This window comes from Gallinula chloropus (genome assembly GCF_964237585.1).
Source record: "Gallinula chloropus genome assembly, chromosome: Z".
Lineage (NCBI taxonomy): Eukaryota > Metazoa > Chordata > Aves > Gruiformes > Rallidae > Gallinula > Gallinula chloropus.
Genome location: NC_140089.1, coordinates 12,366,425 through 12,387,074, shown reverse-complemented (window position 1 = coordinate 12,387,074; position 20,650 = coordinate 12,366,425). Strand labels below are relative to the sequence as shown.

The following is a 20,650-nucleotide window of genomic DNA, read 5'->3' as shown; positions in this document are numbered from 1 at the left end:
TGTACTGGTGACCCCAGAGCTGGACACAGTACCCCCAGGCTGTGTCTCAGAATTGTAGAGTAGAGTAGGAGAATCACTTCCCTTCACATACTGGTTACACTGGTTTTGATGTGGCCCAGGATAAGGTTTGTCTTTCTGGGCTGCGATCGTGCATTGCCAGGTTATGTTGAGCTTTTCACAACCAACACCCCTAAGTCCCTCTCCCCAGGGCTGCTCTCAGTCCATTCTCTTCCCAGCCTGTAGTTGTGCTTGGGACGCTGCTGACCCATGTACAGGACCTTTGTGGTGGGTTGATCCTGGCTGGAGGCCAGATGCCCTACAAAGTCTCTCTGTCACTCCCCTTCTAGGTTGGAAAAGACAAAATATAGAGAGGCTTAGGAGTCGAGATAGAACAGGGAGAGATCATTCACCAGCTACCATCACAGGCAAAACACACTCAGCAAGGATAAAGTTAATCTAACTTACTACCCAATCAAATCAGAGTATCATAATGAGAAATAAAACCAAGTCTTAAAACACCTCCCCCCACTCCTTCCTGGGCTCAACTTTATTCACGATTTCTCTTCCTCCTTCCCCCAGGTGGCACAAGGGGAGAAGAGATACTGGGGTCATCACAAGTTGTCTCCGCTGCTCCTTCCTCCTTGTGGGAGGGACACCTCACACTCTGCCCCTGCTCCAGCATGGGGTCCCTCTCATGGGAGACAGTTCTCCATGAAGTGTGAGTCCTTCCCAGGGGGCTTCAGTTCTTCATGAACTGCCCCAGCGTGGCTTCCATGGCCTTGTTTAATTTCATGCAGTTCACACAGGCTGACCTCTCAAACCTGTCAAGGTCCCTCTGGGTGTCATCCCTTCCCTCTAGCGCATCCCCCACACCACACCTTGGTGTTTGTTGGCAAAATTGCTGAGGGTGCACTTGATCCCACAGTCCACCTTGCTGACAAAGATGTTAAACAGCACCAGCCCCAATACTAGCCCCTGAGGGACACCACTCCTTACTTCAACATTGAGCTGTTGCCTGCAACTCTTTGTGACTACCCAGCCAATTCTTTATGTGCTGAGTGGTCCATCCATCAAATCCACATGTCTCCAATTTAGAGACAAGGATGTGTGGGACAGTGTCAGATGCTTTGCACAAGCCCAGGTAGATGACATCAGTTGCTCTTCCCTTACTCATCAACACTGTAACCCCATCACAGAATGCCAGGACATGTGTCAGGTATGGTTTCCCCATATTGGCTGTCACCAGTCACCTCCTTACTTTCTTAACCTGATCTGTGGCTGCTCAGGCAGTTTATAATCCTCCTAGGCTACCTGCTTTTGCTTCTACTTGTCTAGGAGCTCCTTGTTTATCTGTGCTGGTCTCTTGGTGTTTCTGTGTGATTGTTGCAAAGAATTTTGCTGCCAATTTAATCTTGGGACATCCACATCCAGTAACCTCTTTTGACCCAGATGTGTAAGCAGGAGTCTTCTGTGAATACCTGCACAAAGTAGTGATTGAACTCCTTGAAATATTATATTGCCTTGTAAGTCATTGCAGCTGGTATCACTCAAAATGATGAGAAAAAAAAATTCTTCACTGTTTCTGGGTGCTCATGTGTCAGGAAAAGTGAACGCTGCTTCCTCACCCTGCAAGACACATCAGGGAGATATTTTTGCTGGTCCCAAATTTTAGAAAAGGAGAGAGGCAATTTGTCCCTCCCTGACTCTGTGAGTAGAATTGCTGGGAGACGTGGTGAGAGGAGTAGCCTCAATGTGCTTTCCATAAAACAAGCAGGAAGTTAAGAAATTATTTATTTAATATTCACTTTGATTTGGTAAGGAGAAAGAAGCACAAAGGGAAACTCCAGACTATCTTTTAGTGATGTGAAAGGTAAGTACTCTTGTGATATTATCTACATGGGCTCTTTTGGATTCATTTACTAGACGTGGAGCTTTCCCTCTCTTGCTTTTTCTTAACGTATACAGAATGAAGCACTTTGTTGCACTTTGATAAGGTACAAAGAATTAATGAAAACCAAACCCCACAAGTCCTCTAGGATGTTAGCAAAGTCCCATGTTTCTTTCGCTTGATTTTTCTTATCTTCCTTACTATGCTCTCTGCATACTCTCTCCTTGTTTTATCCCAAGACCTCAGCAGCTGCCCAGGATTCTCTTCTCCTAAGTTTAGCAGTGACCTTGAATGTTGAGCTTTGTCTTAAATCCTTCCGTGGTCCCTTGTCCACAGGAAGCAGAACCAATTTTTTTTCTTGCTTCCTGGCCCAGGCATGACTTCTGCACATTGGCAAACATTTGCTCTTGTGGAGGGCAGCATCTCGACTTGCTCCTGTGTACATCAAATCTTCGCTGCAGCCTAGATAGGTGAAACCTGCTGTGTTCCCTGTTTTTAGAAAATAAGTCCCTTTTAGTGATAAAAAGCTGGCTCAGCTTGGAAACATCAGGCTTTGATATATGTTGCAATTTGTTCCATCTTCCTCCTTACCTTTTATAGCCACTTCTGCAGACATTTATTTTGAAGGTTTTCAGGTGAAACAAGTGGTGTGCAGTTGCTTTAGAGCAGTTCTTTGTGTCTAAAATACTGGTTCTTCACTGCTGTTCTTAAATCTTTCCTCACCAGTCTCAGCAGCTTTATTAAAAAACTCTTCTGCCAAAATTTTACCCTTTACATGCTGGACTTTTGAGAAACAAGGGTGGAAGAGTAGTTGTTTCTTGGGCCTCTGCCTCTTCTGTCTCCCAAGTTTAGTACACGCAGCCTTTTGTATTTTATTCACCCTTTCTTCTAGTGATTTCCCATTCAGTACTTTGTTAACATCTTGACGTCTTGCATTTGCTTCCATGTTCTACTTCATCATTTTTATTGCAAATAGAGGTTATACAGTTTTTTTAGCATTATTTAGTGAATGGTTTCATCAGGGATTTAGTCTGTTTATTCACAGCTGCTATCATACCCCCAGGATCACGTATTCAGAGCCCCCTGATGCAGTCTGGCAGGGTGAATGGAGTGTGTATAGTGTCTCATTTCATTATATTGGGTTTCTAATCCATGTGATTAAGTTGTATACCTGCAAAGCCCTGATAACATGCAAGTAGCCTCTCTCCAGTCCAGATATTTAGAAATGCAACGTGTTTCATGCACTTATTACCAGTGGCTTTTACTCTGGAGCTGAATAATTTGCCGCTAACAAATGGCGAAGATCCGCTTCCTCTGACAGCTTAAATTAAAGCACAGTGACACCTCACAGGAGGCAGCTAAATAATGAAATTAGGGCTTTATTTCACCAAATTAAGGCTTTAGTTCAGCAAATAAAGGTTTACAAGATTTATACACACATTGAGTTTATTGTAATAGGATAGATATACCCCAGACCTCTGATGTCAATCCCCTAGGCAGCTGCAGGACACCATTTGCCTGACCTTATCCTTCTGTTTGCCTTGGATCTGAAGATCACTGTGAAACAATGCACGCTCTGTTATTACCTGCCTTTCAACAGGGCTCAAGCTATATTTGGGTGTGTTGCTTCTAACCTAAACTGCTGCATCAGTAGGTCTCCTTTCCACTAACGAACCTCCATGATGAGAAACATCGTCTCCGTGTTGGGCATAAATTAAGTCTTACTGTTCACTTTTGTGCCAGGTTCTGAGCTGACTGGGAAGCTGGTGGTTGTGAAGCTACAAGAAGGAAAAATCCCATGTTTGTGGGGAGGAGTCTTGAGACTCCAGAGCACTTTGTGCACTGGGAGCTGAATTTCTTCTTGCATGCCTAGACCATATGTCTTCCTTTAACATCTTCAGGGAGTGGTGTCCAGGCAGGAAACTCACAGGTGAAACAGGCACACATGAGAGGCAGTAGGTGTCTGGAGCAGTGGGCTTTGTGGGGTCTTCACTGGGAGATCAAAGCCAGCACTGGGATCAGATAATGAGTGCTTGGGAGAAGCTTGCTTTTGAGCCTGTTCTTGATGTCATGGCAACAGACAATAAATTTCCCTGCAACCCCATCTCTCCAGTTGTTAAATAGATTAATGATACAGATTTTTAACAGCATCTTTTAAGATACAGCGATGAATGGTGGTTTAGCAGAGTATGAGTCACAGGACTATAAATGTGTGGCTTTATTGGATGCACAGGACCATTACAGCAAAACCTTCATGGATGGGATGAGGATCAGCATGATCTGGGATCAGCATTTCCATAGACCCATAAGTCCTTCCAGTGACTTCCTCCACTGAAACTCTAATCTTTAAAAAATTTAGGGGTGGGAAAGAGATAAGGGACGTGTGAGTGAGCGTGTGTAACACGAATATTTTCTGGCCAAATTAGGTTGATGTTTTGTTTCTTTGGGAGGTTATGTGTATGAAATCAGTGGCATTTTAGATGTCTGTAACATAGAAAGTTTCCACAGAGTCATCAAGCAGCTGCAGTTAAGAGAGATTCTGGGTGGAAGAAGAGAGAGCTTGAGCATGAGCTGCAGGCTGAAGATAGGGTTGCATGAAGGAAAGATGGATTCTTCTTCAGGGAAGGAAAGATGGATTCTTCTTCAGGGCAGATGTCTCTGTTAGCAGAAGCAATAGACAGACCTAGAGGTGGCAACACTGAGGAACAGCCACACAGAGAGCTTGGTGTCAGAAAGACCATTAGACTAGCCCTTCAATGAGAGATGAGAATTTATGGCTTTGTGCTTGGAGAACTTTTTGGCAATGATTTTGGAGATGTGTAAGTACAGAAATTAAAACTGAAGCATTCAAAATTGAAGATGCTGAAGATTTAAATTCTTCTGCCAAGGCAGGTGTTAGTTCAGGTGAAATGGAACTGGAAAGATTTAGGGTTCATGTTGTCTGTCCTCATCATTTTTGAACAGGACTTTCCTTGTTTGTCCTTTTATTTTTGTTTGCACATTTAGTTTGTCTAACATCTTTCTCACTGGAGGTAAAGATACTTCAAATATGATCCTCAGTTCCTTCTTCTTGGATTCTGGCACAGCTCAAGAGTGGCAGGGACTATAGCATATCCTCTGTCTCTGCCCTAAATTAGTCTCTCTCCCAGCTACATTCTCCTTACTGCTTAGCCTTCTAGCCTAGTCTTTCTGGCTGCTTCTAATGCACAGCTGAGAGACAGGACAGTGACAAAAAGTCAGGAAGCCTTCCCAGAAATAGCTTCTTCTCATTCTTTAAGGCCTCTTTGTCCAGACTGTGTGACACATGGATGAAGGGAAGGAGAGGCTTTACTTAAATGAAATTAACCCTTTTCCATGCTTTGTGCTAGTAACCATCTGTAGAGGATGTAGGTCACAGAATCACAGAATCACCTGGGTTGGAAGAGACCCTCAGTCCAACGACAGCCTAAGGCTGACTATTCCAGCTCTAGATCACATCCTTAAGCACTTCATCTACATGACTTTTAAATATCTCCAGGGATGGTGATTCCACCACCTCCCTGAGCAGCCTGTTCCAATTATTGACAACCCTTTCAGGAGAGAAATTCTTCCTGATATCTAACCTAAATCTCCCCTGGTGCAATTTCAAGCCATTCCCTCTCATCCTATCACTTGTCACCCATGAGAAGAGACCAACCCAGCTCTCCTACACCCTCCTTGCAGGTAGCTGTAGAGAGTGATGAGGTCTCCCCTCAGCCTCCTCTTCTCAAGACTAAAAAGCTTCAGCTCCCTCAGCCGTTCCTCATAGGACTTGTGCTCCAGACCCTTCACCAGCTTTGTTGCCCTTCTCTGGACACACTCCAGCATCTCAACATCCTTCCTGTAGTGAAGGGCCCAAAACTGGACACACTATTCAAGATGTGGCCTCACCAGAGATAAGCACAACTGAACTATCACTTCCCTGCTCCTGCTGGTCACACTGTTCCTCATACAGGCCAGGATGCCATGGGTCTTCTTGGCCACCTGGGCACACTGCTGGCTCATGTTCAGCTGGCTGTCCACCAACACCCCCAGGTCCTTCTCCTCCTGGGAGCTCTCCAGCCACTCTGCCCCAAGCCTGTAACTCTGCCTGGGGTTATTGTGACCAAAGTGCAGAACCCAGCACTTGGAGTTCTTGAAGCCCATGAAGTTGGCCTCTGCCCATTGATCCAGCCTGTCCAGGTCCCTCTGCAGAGCCATCCTGCCTTCCAGCAGATCAACACTCCCACATAATTTGGTGTTGCCTGCAAACTTACTGATGGTGCACTCGATCCCCTCTTCCAGATCATTAATGAAGATGTTAAATAGGACCAGCCCCAGCACTGAGCCCTGGGGAACACCACTTGTGACCTGACACCAGCTGGATTTAGCTGCATTCACCACAACTCTCTGGGCCCATCTCTCCAGCCAGTTTTTAACCTAGCAAAGAGTGTACACATCTATTCCATGGGCAGCTAGTTTCTCTAGGAGGATGCTGTGGGGAACAGCGTCGAAAGCTTTACTGACGTCCAGGTAGACAAGCCCTACAGCCTTCTCCTCATGCCCTGAGCAAGTCACCTCGTTGTAGAAGGAGATCAGGTTGGTCAAGCACAATCTGCCTTTCATAAACCCATGCTGACTGGGCCCAATCACCTGGTTGTCCTGCATGTGTTGCGTGATGGTACTCAAGATGATTTGTTCCATCACCTTCTCCAGCACTGAGGTCAGGCTGACAGGCCTGTAGTTCCCCAGGTCCTCCTTCCAGCGCTTCTTGTAGATGGGTGTCACATGTGCCAGCTTCCAGTCCAGCAGAACCACCCTGATCAGCCAGGACTGCTGGTAGATAAGGGAAAGTGGCTTGGCAAGCACTTGTGCCAGCTCCTTCAGTATCCTCGAGTGAATCCCATCTGGACCCATCAACTTGCGTGGATCTAAATGCCTGAGCAGGTCGCTAACAAATTCCCCTGGGTCTATGGGGACTTTGGTCCACTTCCCATCCCCATCTTTCCACTCAGAGGTCTGGGAATCAGAAGACCAACTGGTATTACTACTAAAGACTGAGGTAAAAGAGGCATTAAGTACCTCTTTCCATGTCACCTTTCCATGTGGCTTGCACTATTTACATCTTTTCTCAGCATATACCAAGTTCTGGACTAAAGTTCATTTCCAGATTTCTCAGCCAGAGTGACCCCAGTCAGATTGCTCCTTAGCAGGATGACATCACCTCCCATTACATCTGAGTTTCAAAGTCTGGAAGAGGTACATGTTCTCTCTCTCTGTATGACCCTGAAGAGCTGGGGCTAGTTGACCTTCCCATGAAGCCTCTCAGCAGCAATTTGTCTGCCTCTAAAAACCTGACAATCACGTCACTGTGTTTGCGTGCTCTGGCCAGTTAGTGTAGCTGCTGTAGGTCACTGAACAAATCCATTGAATAGATGGATTCCTGAGGTACAAAAACCATCAGGGGACACTCCACCACTACCCAGGCTCACTGGCGTTGCAGCCTTTAAATCAATTACCACCAACCCCCTCTCAAAGTCTCCGGAGAGCAAATGATGTGCAATCAGTCTGCAAGGGTTAAGCTCCTGCTTGCTGAATTCATTGCTGCACACAGCCATGATTTTCACAAGGCACAGTTGGGCAGAGAGGCAAGGGGGGAATTACAGTGATCAATATGCATCACAGTCAGAGCATGATAAAGGCTTCAACCAGGGGTCGTTCCTCTGCTTTGCTGAGTCCTGCAGCCCTCAGCAGCTGAGTCTGGGCCAGCACTGCTAGTGTTACTAAATATGGAGAAAATGCAGGTGCTGGAAGTTCTTTTTTTTAAAAAAAAAAGCACAACCAAGCAAACACCAGACCACCTCTGTACCTCTGCACTGCTTGGAGATTGAAGTAACTTTGTAAAGCCCATGAGATTTTTCAGAAACACCTCAGTTCCTAACTTGTACTTGCATGATAAAGGCCATGGGGCAGGCTGCAGTATTTGCCTGGCTGTTAGATTTCCTCTAAGTATTGTAAAGTGCTGGGTAATAACCTCACTCTATTGCCTGTGATTTGCACAGCACATCAGAAAGATGTCATTTAAAGCAAGGTGTGCCAAAAGAACTTAAGAATTTAGCCAAAGAGCTGTATATAAAACAAGATTAATCTCTGGCATAACTCAGTGCTTCACCAGGCTGAAAAGGTTCTTACTGCCTTTTTCCTTGCAAACTTGCCTGTGCACTGGGTGATGTAGATGAGGAGTTCCTGCCAGCTGTGAAAAACCATGGCTTTAAAATATTAGCAGAAGGATAAGGGAAATAAAGAGGTAGTGTCCATGCTCTCTCCATTTCCCTTTTAAACACAGGTACTGTGCAGGATAAATGGGGGAAAGACTGTCATGACAGGTACAAGACAGGGGCCAGTCTTGCAATCTAGAGCCAGGGGAAGGCCACCTCCTACAGGCTTTTTAATTCTGTAATCAAACATCAGTTCATTAATAATGAATAATAATAGACTCATATAATGCATATAAACTTAGTCCCCCATGTCACCTTCACTGTGGCAAGGCTCCTTCCTAACCTTGGGGGAGCATGGTGAGGACAAACCATTCTGTTCTCCTGCAGCCACTCCAGGCTGCTCCCCAGGAGCATCCATACCCCAGTGAAGGATTTGAGTCATGGCACAGCTGTATCAGTCACACAACACCATCTCTGTGAGCCAGTGGCACTGCCAAGCCCCACTTGACACACTGCACGTTTTTAGAACATTTTTAGTTTTGGACACTTGATTCTCGTTAATTTGGTGTAAAGCATGTTCTGCTGTCCTATATTGCTATATACCTGATTTTTATTATTTTTTTAACCAGTACAGATAAGCAGTGAAATTGTTATAACCATAGTTGTGCCAGCTCTTAAGATTTTGTCACAGCTCTCCAAAGATGTTTTACCTGGAGATCCAGCTCTTGATCAAATCTAAAGACATAGCAACCTCAGCTAGTTTATAATTTGAATGACTTTTGTTTTACAGACCTACTGGAGGGAGAAAACAAAAATATGACCCTCAGTGTTCCCACAGCAAAAGTACTTATTTGTTCTAAATTTTTTGTGACACTTCAATCCACCTTAGTGATGAGAAGGTGGGAAGGGGGAGCCTGATTTAGTCTTTTGGAACATGTGAGTTTGGCATTTCTCCAAGCTTGCTCTTCTGCTCCTTTGGTATGTGGACAGTTCCTGCAAGTGAAAGATCCTCATGTTCATAGCAGCTGCAGCAGGTATTGGTGACACTCACAATGTAAGCTTTTGTTGGGGTAGAAACTGTACAGGAATAGATAGTGTGGGCACATGGTTATCGTTTACAGCCTGTTTCTGTCCTTCTGGAGTCACTGAGTTAAGCACCTGTCAGAGTTAAGCATGAAGTTTACTGTGTCATGCCTTCGATGCAGGACTCTGCTGAGTCAGCAGGGACTTTGTCCAGGCAACAACTTCAGGCTTTTGTCCCTGACCTATAATTAAGTCTCTTCCTTTCAGGCACCAGATTTTTTTTTTTTTTTAAACCTGTTTGAATAATTACTGTTTCTAACCTTTCCTCACAGGAGTGTTTGCCTTTGGACTTTTTGCCACTGACATATTTGTAAACGCTGGGCAGGTTGTGACTGGGAACTTGGCTCCCTACTTCCTGACTGTCTGTAAACCCAACTACACTGGAAACGACTGTCGGGCCCACCACCAGTTCATAAACAACGGCAACATCTGCACTGGCGACGTGGAGGTGATTGAAAAGGCAAGGAGGTCCTTTCCATCCAAACATGCTGCTTTGAGCATTTACTCAGCTTTATATGCCACGGTGAGTGCCAGCGACGGCTGCTGACTGGAGGGATTTCTGCATGTGTGTCTGGATGGGGCCACTTTTCTTACCACGGGGTTTTTTTTTTTTGAAGAAAGAGGGTCGTTTTGGGGAGAGCATTCATCTTTATCTTTAGGGGAAAGTCTCCTTCTCTCTCTGTTTTACCAGTCCTAGTAAATAGAATGTGTGATGTGGAGGCATGAGGTCCTAATCTTGTCTTTGCTGCTGATTTTCTCAGAGGCCTTTGTGTGTGCAGTCAGTTCCTTCTCCCTGCATCTGTCTCATGAACATGAAAAGGAAATTGATGCTTAAATGGCTCCTGTATCACTGCTGCTTCTTTTGTTCACGTGCCATGGGTTGTTAGGCATATAAAATGTAAGTTCTCCTGTTTCAGTGGGAGGATGAACTAGGCTGGATTTTTTTGTTTTGCTCCCCTTGTTTAGGACCTGAATTCACCATGCAGAGCAGGTTGTAATAAAATTCAGGGTCAGAATTTTGCTGTGGTCATAGAGAAGCAAACCCCAGTTAACATCTTGATGAGTTAACACTGCTAAACTCTCAGGAAGAAAATTATCTTTTTTTGAAAGTCTAGTGGAACAAATCAGTGGTTCCTTTGTGTTCTCTGGCTAAAGTTTCTGTAATGTTTGAAGGTGACTCACAAAGCTTACTCAGAAAATAGAAATCTTGGTGTTTTTTCCATTAAGATCCAGGGACTTAACCTGGCTCTGATCTCAAAATGATTTAACTAGGTCTTTTTTCCCCAAAAATAGCTTGACTCAAATTAGTGGCAGAGCCTGTCTGTAGGTCGTCAGCATTTGAGAAAAGTCTTGAACTTACTAATGACAGGATATTTACTGTTTTACCCTGATCTTGGTAGCAGATTAATAAAACATCACATTATTACTATAAAATGAAGAGGCTACCCACTGTTTGCTCTGAAGGTTGCACAAGTAATGACAGGAGATATAAATTGGTAACTCCTTTGATGAGGATTTGTTGGGAAGCATTTGGAAAGCCCACAGTGTTTTGCATGCATTACTTCTGAACAGTAAGCAATGATGTGTGAAATGCAGTTGCAAATGAACTCGGCATTGTTGTAGCAGCTTTTTTTTTTCATTGTGATAAACCCTTAAATGGAAGCTCCAGGATCAAGCTTGGCCTTGGTTCTGCCCTAAACTGATTACAACCTCCCTTGTTTCCTAGGAAGGCAAGTTTTCTACAAACAGCATGATTCACCTGAGGGGGAATACTGCTTTTTCTTTCTGAGCTTAAGTCCCTGGTAGTTCAGTGCTTCTGAGCCACAGTCTTTCAAAAGTACCTGCGATGGGCCTGCACATCTCCCCATGTAGGCAGGTGCCAGGTGCAGCCAGGATGTGGAGTTATTTCTGAGCCACAAGGTCATAAAAGCCTTTCCTTAAGGCATTCCAGCCTGCAGTCCAATTTTAGCCCATTTCTCTGCCTGAAGACACCCTCTAGCACTAAAGGCGTTGTCATTTGTCTTTTCTCTGCCTGTCAGCTGGAATTAACATGATCATTACACAAAAACTGCAGTGCTCAGATCTCACTTTGATTAATAACTGTGCTGTGTGCGATTGTTTGAGAAGTATCTTGTTGATTCTAATAGGTGTGGTAATGTGGGCTGCTAAACATTGGTTTAGCAGTTGGTTAGGAGTAGCTGTGTTTTGCATAAAGCTGAAGATGTGAGCCACCAAACCCAAAGGGTTTGAATGTGAGGGTGCAGGAGAGTGGAATCAGCACAGACATTGTCTTTGATCACCTACATGTCTGTTGAGACCTGGGAGTCTCCTCCCACTGCTGAACTTTGAGCATCCTCTGCAGATGTCTCTGTACTGATGTGATCATTAGTCTGCTAGAGACAAGTACTCCTACTGTGGTTGGATTGGCTCTGTGTTTTCTTTGGTTCATTTATTTTATAATCTGGGGTTTATGTTTAATTAACTAGGCTTTTTCTTGTCACCTGTCAAAGAAGATGAGAAGAACCGAAAGCATGGCTTTTGTGAGCTCTGCAAGCAGTGATGACTCTCACTTGCCTAAAGTGGGGGAAAGAGAAAACAGCCAGCAGCTTTGGCTTTCCTACTTGCACAAAAATTACTATGGTGCCTAATGGAGTTTTATTAGTCTCCCCAGAGTATGGCAGGAAGAAATAGCAGTCACTGTACATAGTACACGCTGCTGTACAGTTAGGACACAGCTGCCTTTCCCAAGGGAAAGTGACAGGTGAGAAATACTCCTTTATTCATTAACATTTCTGGTAAAAAACAAAAACCAGATGATATGTTGCATATGAGTGTCCCAGTTACATCATCTTTTAGCAAGTTACTTCATGCACTTCTGAGGAAGGTCGTGGAGGAATGAATGACAAGGGCGTAGCAGTGTTTAACCACAGCATGAAGAATTAAAGTGTTTTGCCATCACAACTGCAGGACCACATACTGTGGAGAGAAGGAAGATCCTTGCTGATCCTTCTCTTTGCCTCTGGAGTGAAAGTAAGGAGAATTGTTTCACAGTCACAGCAGGGTGTCTCTGGTTGAAAGATACAGATAATCACTTACACTGACTGCAGTAGTGTTTTAAGAATTCTTCAGCTAAGCTTTTCCCTAGCAGCATCCACAAGTATTGCTCTCTGTCACCTCCACCTGGCTAGAAGACTCTAGCTCGTGACTCTGGATCATGACCTGGCAGCTGTCATTTACTCCTGGGTATGTTGCTTGTTGACTAGATTTGAATGATACAATATACCTGGAGATGAAACTTCCAACATTTGGGAAATTTTAAGTAGCAAAGAACACTAGAGCAAATTCCATCTGCAACCCAGGTCACTGTGACCACACCAACAATTTATTTAATTTCTGCATTAACATCTACCAGACTAATTAATGAAATTCAAGGCACTTTGAGCAGCTGCCCTGGGCATATACAAGACTGCATCATGTTCTACGACACACACCACTGTCAAAAGTTCTGCTTGTCTCTTACTGTAGAAATCTTGGTGGTAAAAGATTGTCTGTAAAAAGTCTGTAGGACACAGAATTTTCCAATATTGGTATGAAATTGAGAACTGTCATAAATCTCCCCACTTCCTGCTGAAAGGTCAGGACAGACTTCATCCACTCTGCCTCTCTCATCATAAATACAACATACACTCTAAATACATGCAAGCATATATTTGAGCACATATCTATATCTATCTATCTATCTATCTATCTATATATATATATATATATATCTACACCTATATCTATCTATATATGCATGTATGTCTATTTCCAACTTGCAAGCAAAAAACCCTCCTTGACTGCCTGTGCTTTTGTCTGTCTGAAAAAGATGGGAGAGGAATTACACACAGGATAAATACTACTATCACACATTGCACATGGCTAAATACACTACTTGACTGTACTGATACGAGCACACAGCAAAGGAGGTGAAGAGATAATTTATATAGTTAAATCATAGGTAGTTTATTTTTAATACAATTTATTCTAGTTTGTTCACATCTTTTTATATTCACTTCTCTGACTCCTCTCCCACCCATCAAGTAACTGGGAGGGTTTGACATTTATAATTTTGTAAGTAAATGTACTCTATAAATATCATTGGGGGAAATTTTCAAAGCAGCAGCTGCTGTGTGTAGGAAATAAAATGTAGCTGACTCTCTCAAGGCCTTGAAAACATGCTGGAATTGGAAGGGTAAACTACATTGTGAGAATCTTATAAAATATCTTGGCTTTAGGGACCAGGACAATAAAGATCAGACTGCAGTGATCAAGAAGTCTGACCAGAATGGAGAAGCTCTCCCAGTTATTTCTGAGCTCAGTGCGTGATTTATGGACCAACTGGAGCATATATTCTAGGAAAACAGTTTGTCTTGTTTTATACCCCCCTCATGAGGGTTCAACAGATTTCCTTTGGCAATCTGTTCACATGGTTAATTACCCTCATTTCTAAAAGTGTTCTCATTACTTCAAGTTTACATTTTCCTGCTGAGATGTGTGAAACTTCAAACATATTAGATATTTCCCATCTGTAATAAGAACTCTCCCATGTGGGTAACCCAAAGATCTTTCTTCATCTCATCCCTGTAAGAAAACAAGCACTCCTGGGTTATTCTCTGTAGGTCAGATTTTTGATTGATCCAGCAGGACTGCACAGCTGTATTAAAGAGCTGATGCTTTTTCCTTGGGATGTTGTAAACCTGTAGTACCTTGGTGGGGAAGGGGAAAGAATCCAGCTCCCTGTTGATGTTTTGAGTTGGATTCTGCTAAAGAAAAACACAAGAAAAATACACAGGATGAAAAGGTGGGCAGTAATTATTCACACAGTGGCACTTCAGTGATGGTTTTTTTCTTTTGTTTCTGAAGAAGAACCTTAAGGTGAGCTTTGGCGATAGGTGCAGTTCAACAGACCAGCAAAGACTGGGGCAATATTGCCGCCTAGTGCTCAGCTGGCAGCTCTCATGTCAAGGCATGTGCTGCAGGCATTAGGTTGGGGAAAGCAAGCAAGCAGGAACCTCTCGAGTAGCTTATCCCTGTTCCCAGTGCAGTTACACAGCTCAGCGTTCCAGTTAATAAAGTGAATTCACCTTTAAATGATGAATTTAAGCACATTCAGAACATTCAAGGAAAGAAAACTTCTCTTCCCCAGGCAGAGATCTGGCAAATGCAGCTGCTGAAAGAGCAGCTCAGGTAGAGGTATGATTTTGCCTGTGTACAAGCCCAAAAGCAGTCGGATCTGCCTGTCCCCAGTCAGTTTCCCTGGGCTGTCCAGTTTCCCTTCCAAGGGATGCTGTGTCCCTTCCCTTATTCTAGAGTTGTGTATTGTAATGAGTTTAGAGCTAACATTTTTAACACCAGCCAGTAAGGAAAAGTCAGCTGTAGGGACATTTGATGGCCTGGTCAGGGAGAAGGGACAAGAAGGATGGACAAGGAGAAAGTTAAGAGTAAAAAATACCGACAATACAGCAGAATAAATGACTATATTAAAGGCAATGAACAGAAGGACCTTGATAATGGATATGATCTCTGTTTCTTGATCTCAAAACTGTGTGCCAGGCCACAATGACTTCTGTATACCTGGGTCATGAAGAAAGGGACAGGCATTAAAATACAGTAAAACAGTTGCTCACGGTTGCCGAACAAATCATGGAATGTGAAGCAAGCTGAGCTGGTAGTTGCAATTGAAAGCACCAAGTCAAACACCCACAGACTTCCTTCAGCACAGGCACAGGAAAAAACCCTCACCCTAGCCAAGCTATTGTAGCCTTGGCCAGAGAAGGGCAGTGGGGAGCCAGCGTGGTGTCTTCAGCTGCTGCAGCAGTGACAACGCAGAACGACTCTCGGGTCCCTACCACCCTGCAGAGTCCTGCTCTGATTCAGTGCCACCCGTGGCAGAGTGCTCAGCAGCGCCTGTTCCCAGAAATGAGGTCATCTCACAGAGAGATGAGGTTTGTTTGGGAGGCAGTGTGTCATCTGGAGACATTCCTGGCAAATGTGTTTGTTTGATGCATTTGCTTTGCTTATCAAAGCTGTGGGAATCATGGAGGCATCCATGCTTCCTTGCTGAAAAGGATTTTATTGAGTTGGTTTGCCATCAGTCTTGCTTTGCTTGATCTTCGGGATCTTATTAATGTTTATAAATATCTTAAGCAGGGGATGCAGGGGGAAATGGCCAGTCCCTTTTCAGTGCTCTGTGGGGACAGGCCAAGGGGCAATGGCTGCAAGTTGGAGCACAGGAAGTTCTGCACCAACATGCGGAAGAACTTTTTCCCAGTGAGGGTGACAGAGCCCTGGGACAAGCTGCCCAGGGAGGTGGTGGAGTCTCCATCTCTGGAGATATTCCAGACCCATCTGGACACCGACCTGTGCGACCTGTCCTAGGGACCTGCTTTGGCGGGGGTTGGACTCAGTAACTCTGGAGGAGGTCCCTTCCAACCCCTATGATTCTGTGATTGTGGGATTCTGTGAGTATAAACATCTTGACTCCCTTTACCAACATTCAGCCATGTACATTCAGAGTCAGTGTTTGCTAGTACATTAGCAAGGACATGCACAAGTTAGGAAGTCACAAGAAGTGAGCCCGTACATAGCAGCTCAGAAGATGTCCACTGTGTAAATGCAGCTGAGATATTTGACATCCTGAAACAGCATTTAACAGGTTTTGGTTTTGCTCTTTTTTATTCTCTGCTTTGTTCTCTTAAAAGTGTTCTCTGAATTACCTTAAACCTCTTCCTTCATTTCCCAGTGCATTTTTTTTAATGAATCATGGGTTCTGTCACGTTCTTGCTGATTTTGGATTTGTTGGGGTGGAAAAAGATGCGTTTCTGAGAGAGGCCCTTTTCATTTTTGGCTTTCATCTTTGTTTCAGATGTACATCACAAGCACAATTAAAACAAAGAGTAGCAGGCTAGCCAAACCAGTGCTGTGCCTGGGTACCCTGTGTGCTGCGTTCCTCACCGGGCTAAACCGAGTTTCTGAGTATCGAAACCACTGTTCGGACGTGATCGCAGGCTTCATCCTGGGGAGTGCTGTAGCTTTGTTTCTGGTAAGCCCATCAGTCCTTCCACATTCCCATCAAAAAGACCTCTGCTAAAAAAAATAAAAATTAAAAAACTAATATTCTCTTGTGGCCTATTGTAGCTGATTAATCCGGTTGCTTCGAACTAATTCTGGCCCCATATAATTCAAGGTACCATTGGAGAAAATCCTAATATGAAATCAGGTTGATACTAATTAATAAGGCTAATACGATTGCATTTGTGTATTGTGTATATTTCGAGATTATTTTGATTACTGTACATGTTTTCATTTGACCAGTCCTGGAAAATGCTTTAAAGATGGTGTAGATTTCAATCTGCAGGTGGCATGCTTGAGACTTCTCCTCTGACACCCCTGTGTTGCAGACCCACACTGTCTAGTATCTGGCAGAAAGCTGGGATATGGAGTGTGGTCTGGAGCTCTAAGCAGTGGCCCTGATTTCCCACTTTGTTTCAGACCATGAAAGAAGTACAAACTCCCTGGGAGACAAGTCTATCTCCTTCTGCAGCATTTGGAGTTGAGCTGAAATTATTCGCCATCTCACTGGATAAAATGAGTATCTGAAGTATTACAATTGGTATTAAAATGTGTCAAAGGCCTTCCACAGAATCTGGGAGCAGCATCTCTCTGGACTTCAAATGTTACGTGCTCCTGTGTTGTCTGTGGGGTTTAAGTGTTTTGTTTGGTGAGGGGTCTCTTGTTGAGGATTTACCCTCTCAGCAGTCAAGGCAGTTCCAATTATTACCAAGAAATGTACCTGGCTCCATAATTAAAATATGCTTCAGAACTATCCACTGCATGGCAAAGGGGACTTTATCCCTGTGATCAGGAGGGTTAGGCTTCTCTTCTGTCCTTCACCACCAAACCTTCACATACCATTTATTCCTGACTTCCCTTTAAATAAAATTATGTCTGCAACCTCTGACCTGAATCTTCTTGGCTTTAATGTAAGTAGTTTGATACCCACAAGGAAAGGCAGTTTAATTCTACCTCATGCAATTTAAGAGGCAGTCACCCCATTTATCTGGTCAGGACAATCTGTGTTCTCCTTGTACCTGTTTATAGCAGTGACAGCCAGCTCCCAGACACATTTGGCCCTGCAGACCTTCTGCCATGCTGCAAATGCCTTGATCTCGGTTGCAGAGTGGTGGAAGGGGGTCTCTCTGGAGCTTGGAGAGGAGAGGTGCTCTGAGATTCTTGCTGCCAGCACAAGACTCGCCCAGACTACACCCTGTTCCATGCTTAGGTCTGAAGAGCAGCTAAGAGCCAGCAAGGAGCCGGCTTCAGGAATCACTCTGACATTAGACACAACAGCACCCATCTTTTTTTCTACATGTTCACAAGCCCCAACCTGCCAGGTGTGTTTGTGCTTACTAGCATCACCGTGTAGATGCAATAAGTCTGGTCATGCACAGGGAAGGGTTTGTAGGATAAATACCACAGCAGTTGTTCTGGAAGTATACAGGAATCATTCTAAATCAGCTTGATGTCACCCAGATGTGAGGGAGATTCAGCCATCCAGTGAGCTCTTTTCACTGTTTGGAAATGATCAGAGTCTGATGGGAATATTCATCCAATGTATCATCAGTGTAATCCATAGTTCTGTGGTGCTAAAATAGACATTGGAGTCTCTGCTGTGTGAAATATAAAAAGGCTGAGAATGGTTCATCACCTCAGATTAGAGGCCAGATTAACCTGTTTGCCAAGGTAACTTGGCAACATGTCAGTAACTGCACTGTAGCCCCAGGATGAGACAGATGATAGCCTGGACAACAAAAGAGGTAAAGTTCTTTGAAACACTGTCATGGTAATTCCGTGAGTTTTTCCTGGGGACAGAATGTGCTGACCTCACCTGGGTGTTTTTTTTTTTTCTGCATTACACAGGGGATATGTGTTGTCCATAACTTTAGAGGCACTCATGGAGCTCCTTCTAAACCGAAGCCTGAAGACCCACGAGGAATGCCACTAATGGCTTTTCCAAGAGTGGAAAGTCCTCTGGAGACATTGAGTGCACAGGTACTGTAAATCCTTTCAATCAGACCATCATCAAGCACATTTTCCATTATGGCAGAGTAAAAACTAGCTGTGAATTTGCTGGGGAGACTTTGTTTTGGGGCATCGATCCCTTAAACTACCAAACACCATAGATCATCTTCCCTTGTGCAGAGCAGTAGGATTTCACATGTGTCTGCATGTTGTTTGATAAAAACACCCCTTTTGCTTAGAACAATAGAAAACTGAGAAAAAAAGTAAAGATAATTCCATCTAACTACACTTAGAAATGCTTTTGGGATGTCTTAAAAATTTAGTCTTGACATTCACAATCCTGAGGATAAATTATACTCTCCAGAAAAATATTACAGAGATTAGGTTTTTATCCTTATTACTGCCTAGTATCTTCTATAAGAAGAAGAAACCCTGGTTTTTATATCTAAATCACCACAAGAGAAGTTAATAGCATTCTCTCAAGTTTGCAGAAAACAGGCTGGTGGGACCATCAACATTGATGGGCTTTTGTTAAACTGCTAACTTCACATGGCTTATGTTGGCATAACTGAATCATTCCCAGACCTTTCAAAACAGAAAAGCAAATTACATTTGCCAAGAATTTCTGTGAGCGACAAGAAGCTGTAGTTTATCAGTTATCTGAAATGTCCTGGTGTAATTTATTTGATTTTTGTCATTCTTGTGCACATGGGATGTGGCAGAATCAGTAGTAACGTTTGTTAAACCTTTCTTTAAATAAACAAAAATAGGAATTAAAAGTAGGAAAAGACACTGTTTCTAACGCGTGGACATATTTTGCTTAACTGAAAAGTCACTTTAAATTAGGCAAAAATTTGCTGGAAAACTTTCAACTAAACCTGCAGAACTGTGTGCATTAACTGTTTTCTTGATGGGCTTGCAGTCCAGAAACTAATGCTGCTTGTATATCCACACTGCACTGTGTATGACAGAAGGGCTGGACAGGTTTAAATATTCATAGACACTGAGAAGAACATTGTTTAGCAAGCTATTTATAGCTTCTAGACTGTGGAAGTGCAGGCAAGGACTAGGCCTTATCTGTTAATGTCTACTATAATCAAGATACTTTCCTCTGATTCAGCGTATCAGCCTCTAAATGATCATACGTCTACCATGCAGGAGCAGGCTGGCAAAAGAAAGTGATCCTATTCTGAAGCTATTATAAACAAGTCAAAAGTGGCTGCTCATTTTTTCTTTGGATATAGGAGATGCAGCATCCTCTGTGCAGTTCCTGCATCCATTCCCACTCTTGTTCTGCCTTGCACCCACACAAACCCCGCAGATACAGCATGATCCGAGGACAATTCAGTACAGCCACTGAAGTCCTGGACATTGGCTTCCAAAAAGGTTACTGTTCAACACTGGTCCCACCTGAAGAGGACTTCTGTGTTGTATATCTGTGCCTGTATGAGTTTTGGCATAATGATCCCATCTGTGTATGGTCTGAGGCTCTTAACATTTCCTAGGATCAAACAGGGTAGGATCTACCAGCACACATCACGTGAAGCCAACCTGTGCTCCTCCAGGCGCCTGTCCTGACGTGTCCCTACGGACAGGGTCCCGCCTGTCCCCTAAGTCCCTGCTGAAGGAGCAGCCCCTTGTTTCTCAAGGCTGTTTGACAGTGTTCCCAGCCCAGGAGCAGGGCTTGACTTCAGCAGTTCCCACTCTGAGCTCAGGATAGGCTGCAGCACGTTTGCAGTGAGCTCCTCATTTTAGAGTCCTGCATCAGCCAGGCAACAGATTTTGTTCCTGAAGGTTTTTCTCATTCCTTTTACACCCTGGGATATGTAAATGCCAAGATGGATACAAATGTTCACGTGTTTGCCTTTTCCTCTTTGCAGAATCACTCTGCCTCTATGACTGAAGTAACCTGAGATGGAAGATTGGCAACAGAAGCTATTTTTTATTACCCTCCAGTACAATACTCCAAGACACACAGTTACTAAACGTCTAACTGTGATGACCAGTATTATGTTATGTCTAGTTAGAGGCTAATGTTTTGTACTTTTTTTGTATGAGGAAGTGATGTAGCTTGCCCTGATTTTTTGTCAGCTTTAATATTATTATGCCAGACTTTAAAAGCAAAATGGAAAAAAGAACAAAAAAACCATTTTCTTGTTTAAAGTGTGCACTGAGGAACTAAATTTATGGAATTGTTGATGTTGTTATGTGATATTTGTACACGATTTTTTTTTTCATTTTTGAATTTATATATCTTGGGGGGGACAAAAAATCACTTTTACCTTTTCTTACCATGAGAAGTGCTTCTACCAGTGGGTCAGGTTCTGATCTGAGTAAGCTCAGCATAGATCTGAAGTAACTGCATATATTGGGCTGAGATTAAAATAATGGTGATCAGGAA

The 20,650-nt window shown here is 43.6% G+C and overlaps 1 protein-coding gene across 1 annotated transcript in view; it reads left to right on the top strand.

The window, feature by feature from the left end:
• PLPPR1 (phospholipid phosphatase related 1) overlaps positions 1-20,162 on the top strand; it is a gene marked incomplete at both ends in the record, with an annotated part of 74,291 nt that extends 54,129 nt beyond the window's left edge. The window contains 4 exons of the mRNA XM_084278924.1: positions 9,459-9,709; positions 16,094-16,270; positions 18,148-18,279; positions 20,130-20,162. Of these exons, the coding sequence (XP_084135050.1) occupies positions 9,459-9,709; positions 16,094-16,270; positions 18,148-18,279; positions 20,130-20,162 (593 nt within the window). The remainder of the gene's footprint in view (positions 1-9,458; positions 9,710-16,093; positions 16,271-18,147; positions 18,280-20,129) is intronic.
• Positions 20,163-20,650: the final 488 nt, after the last annotated feature.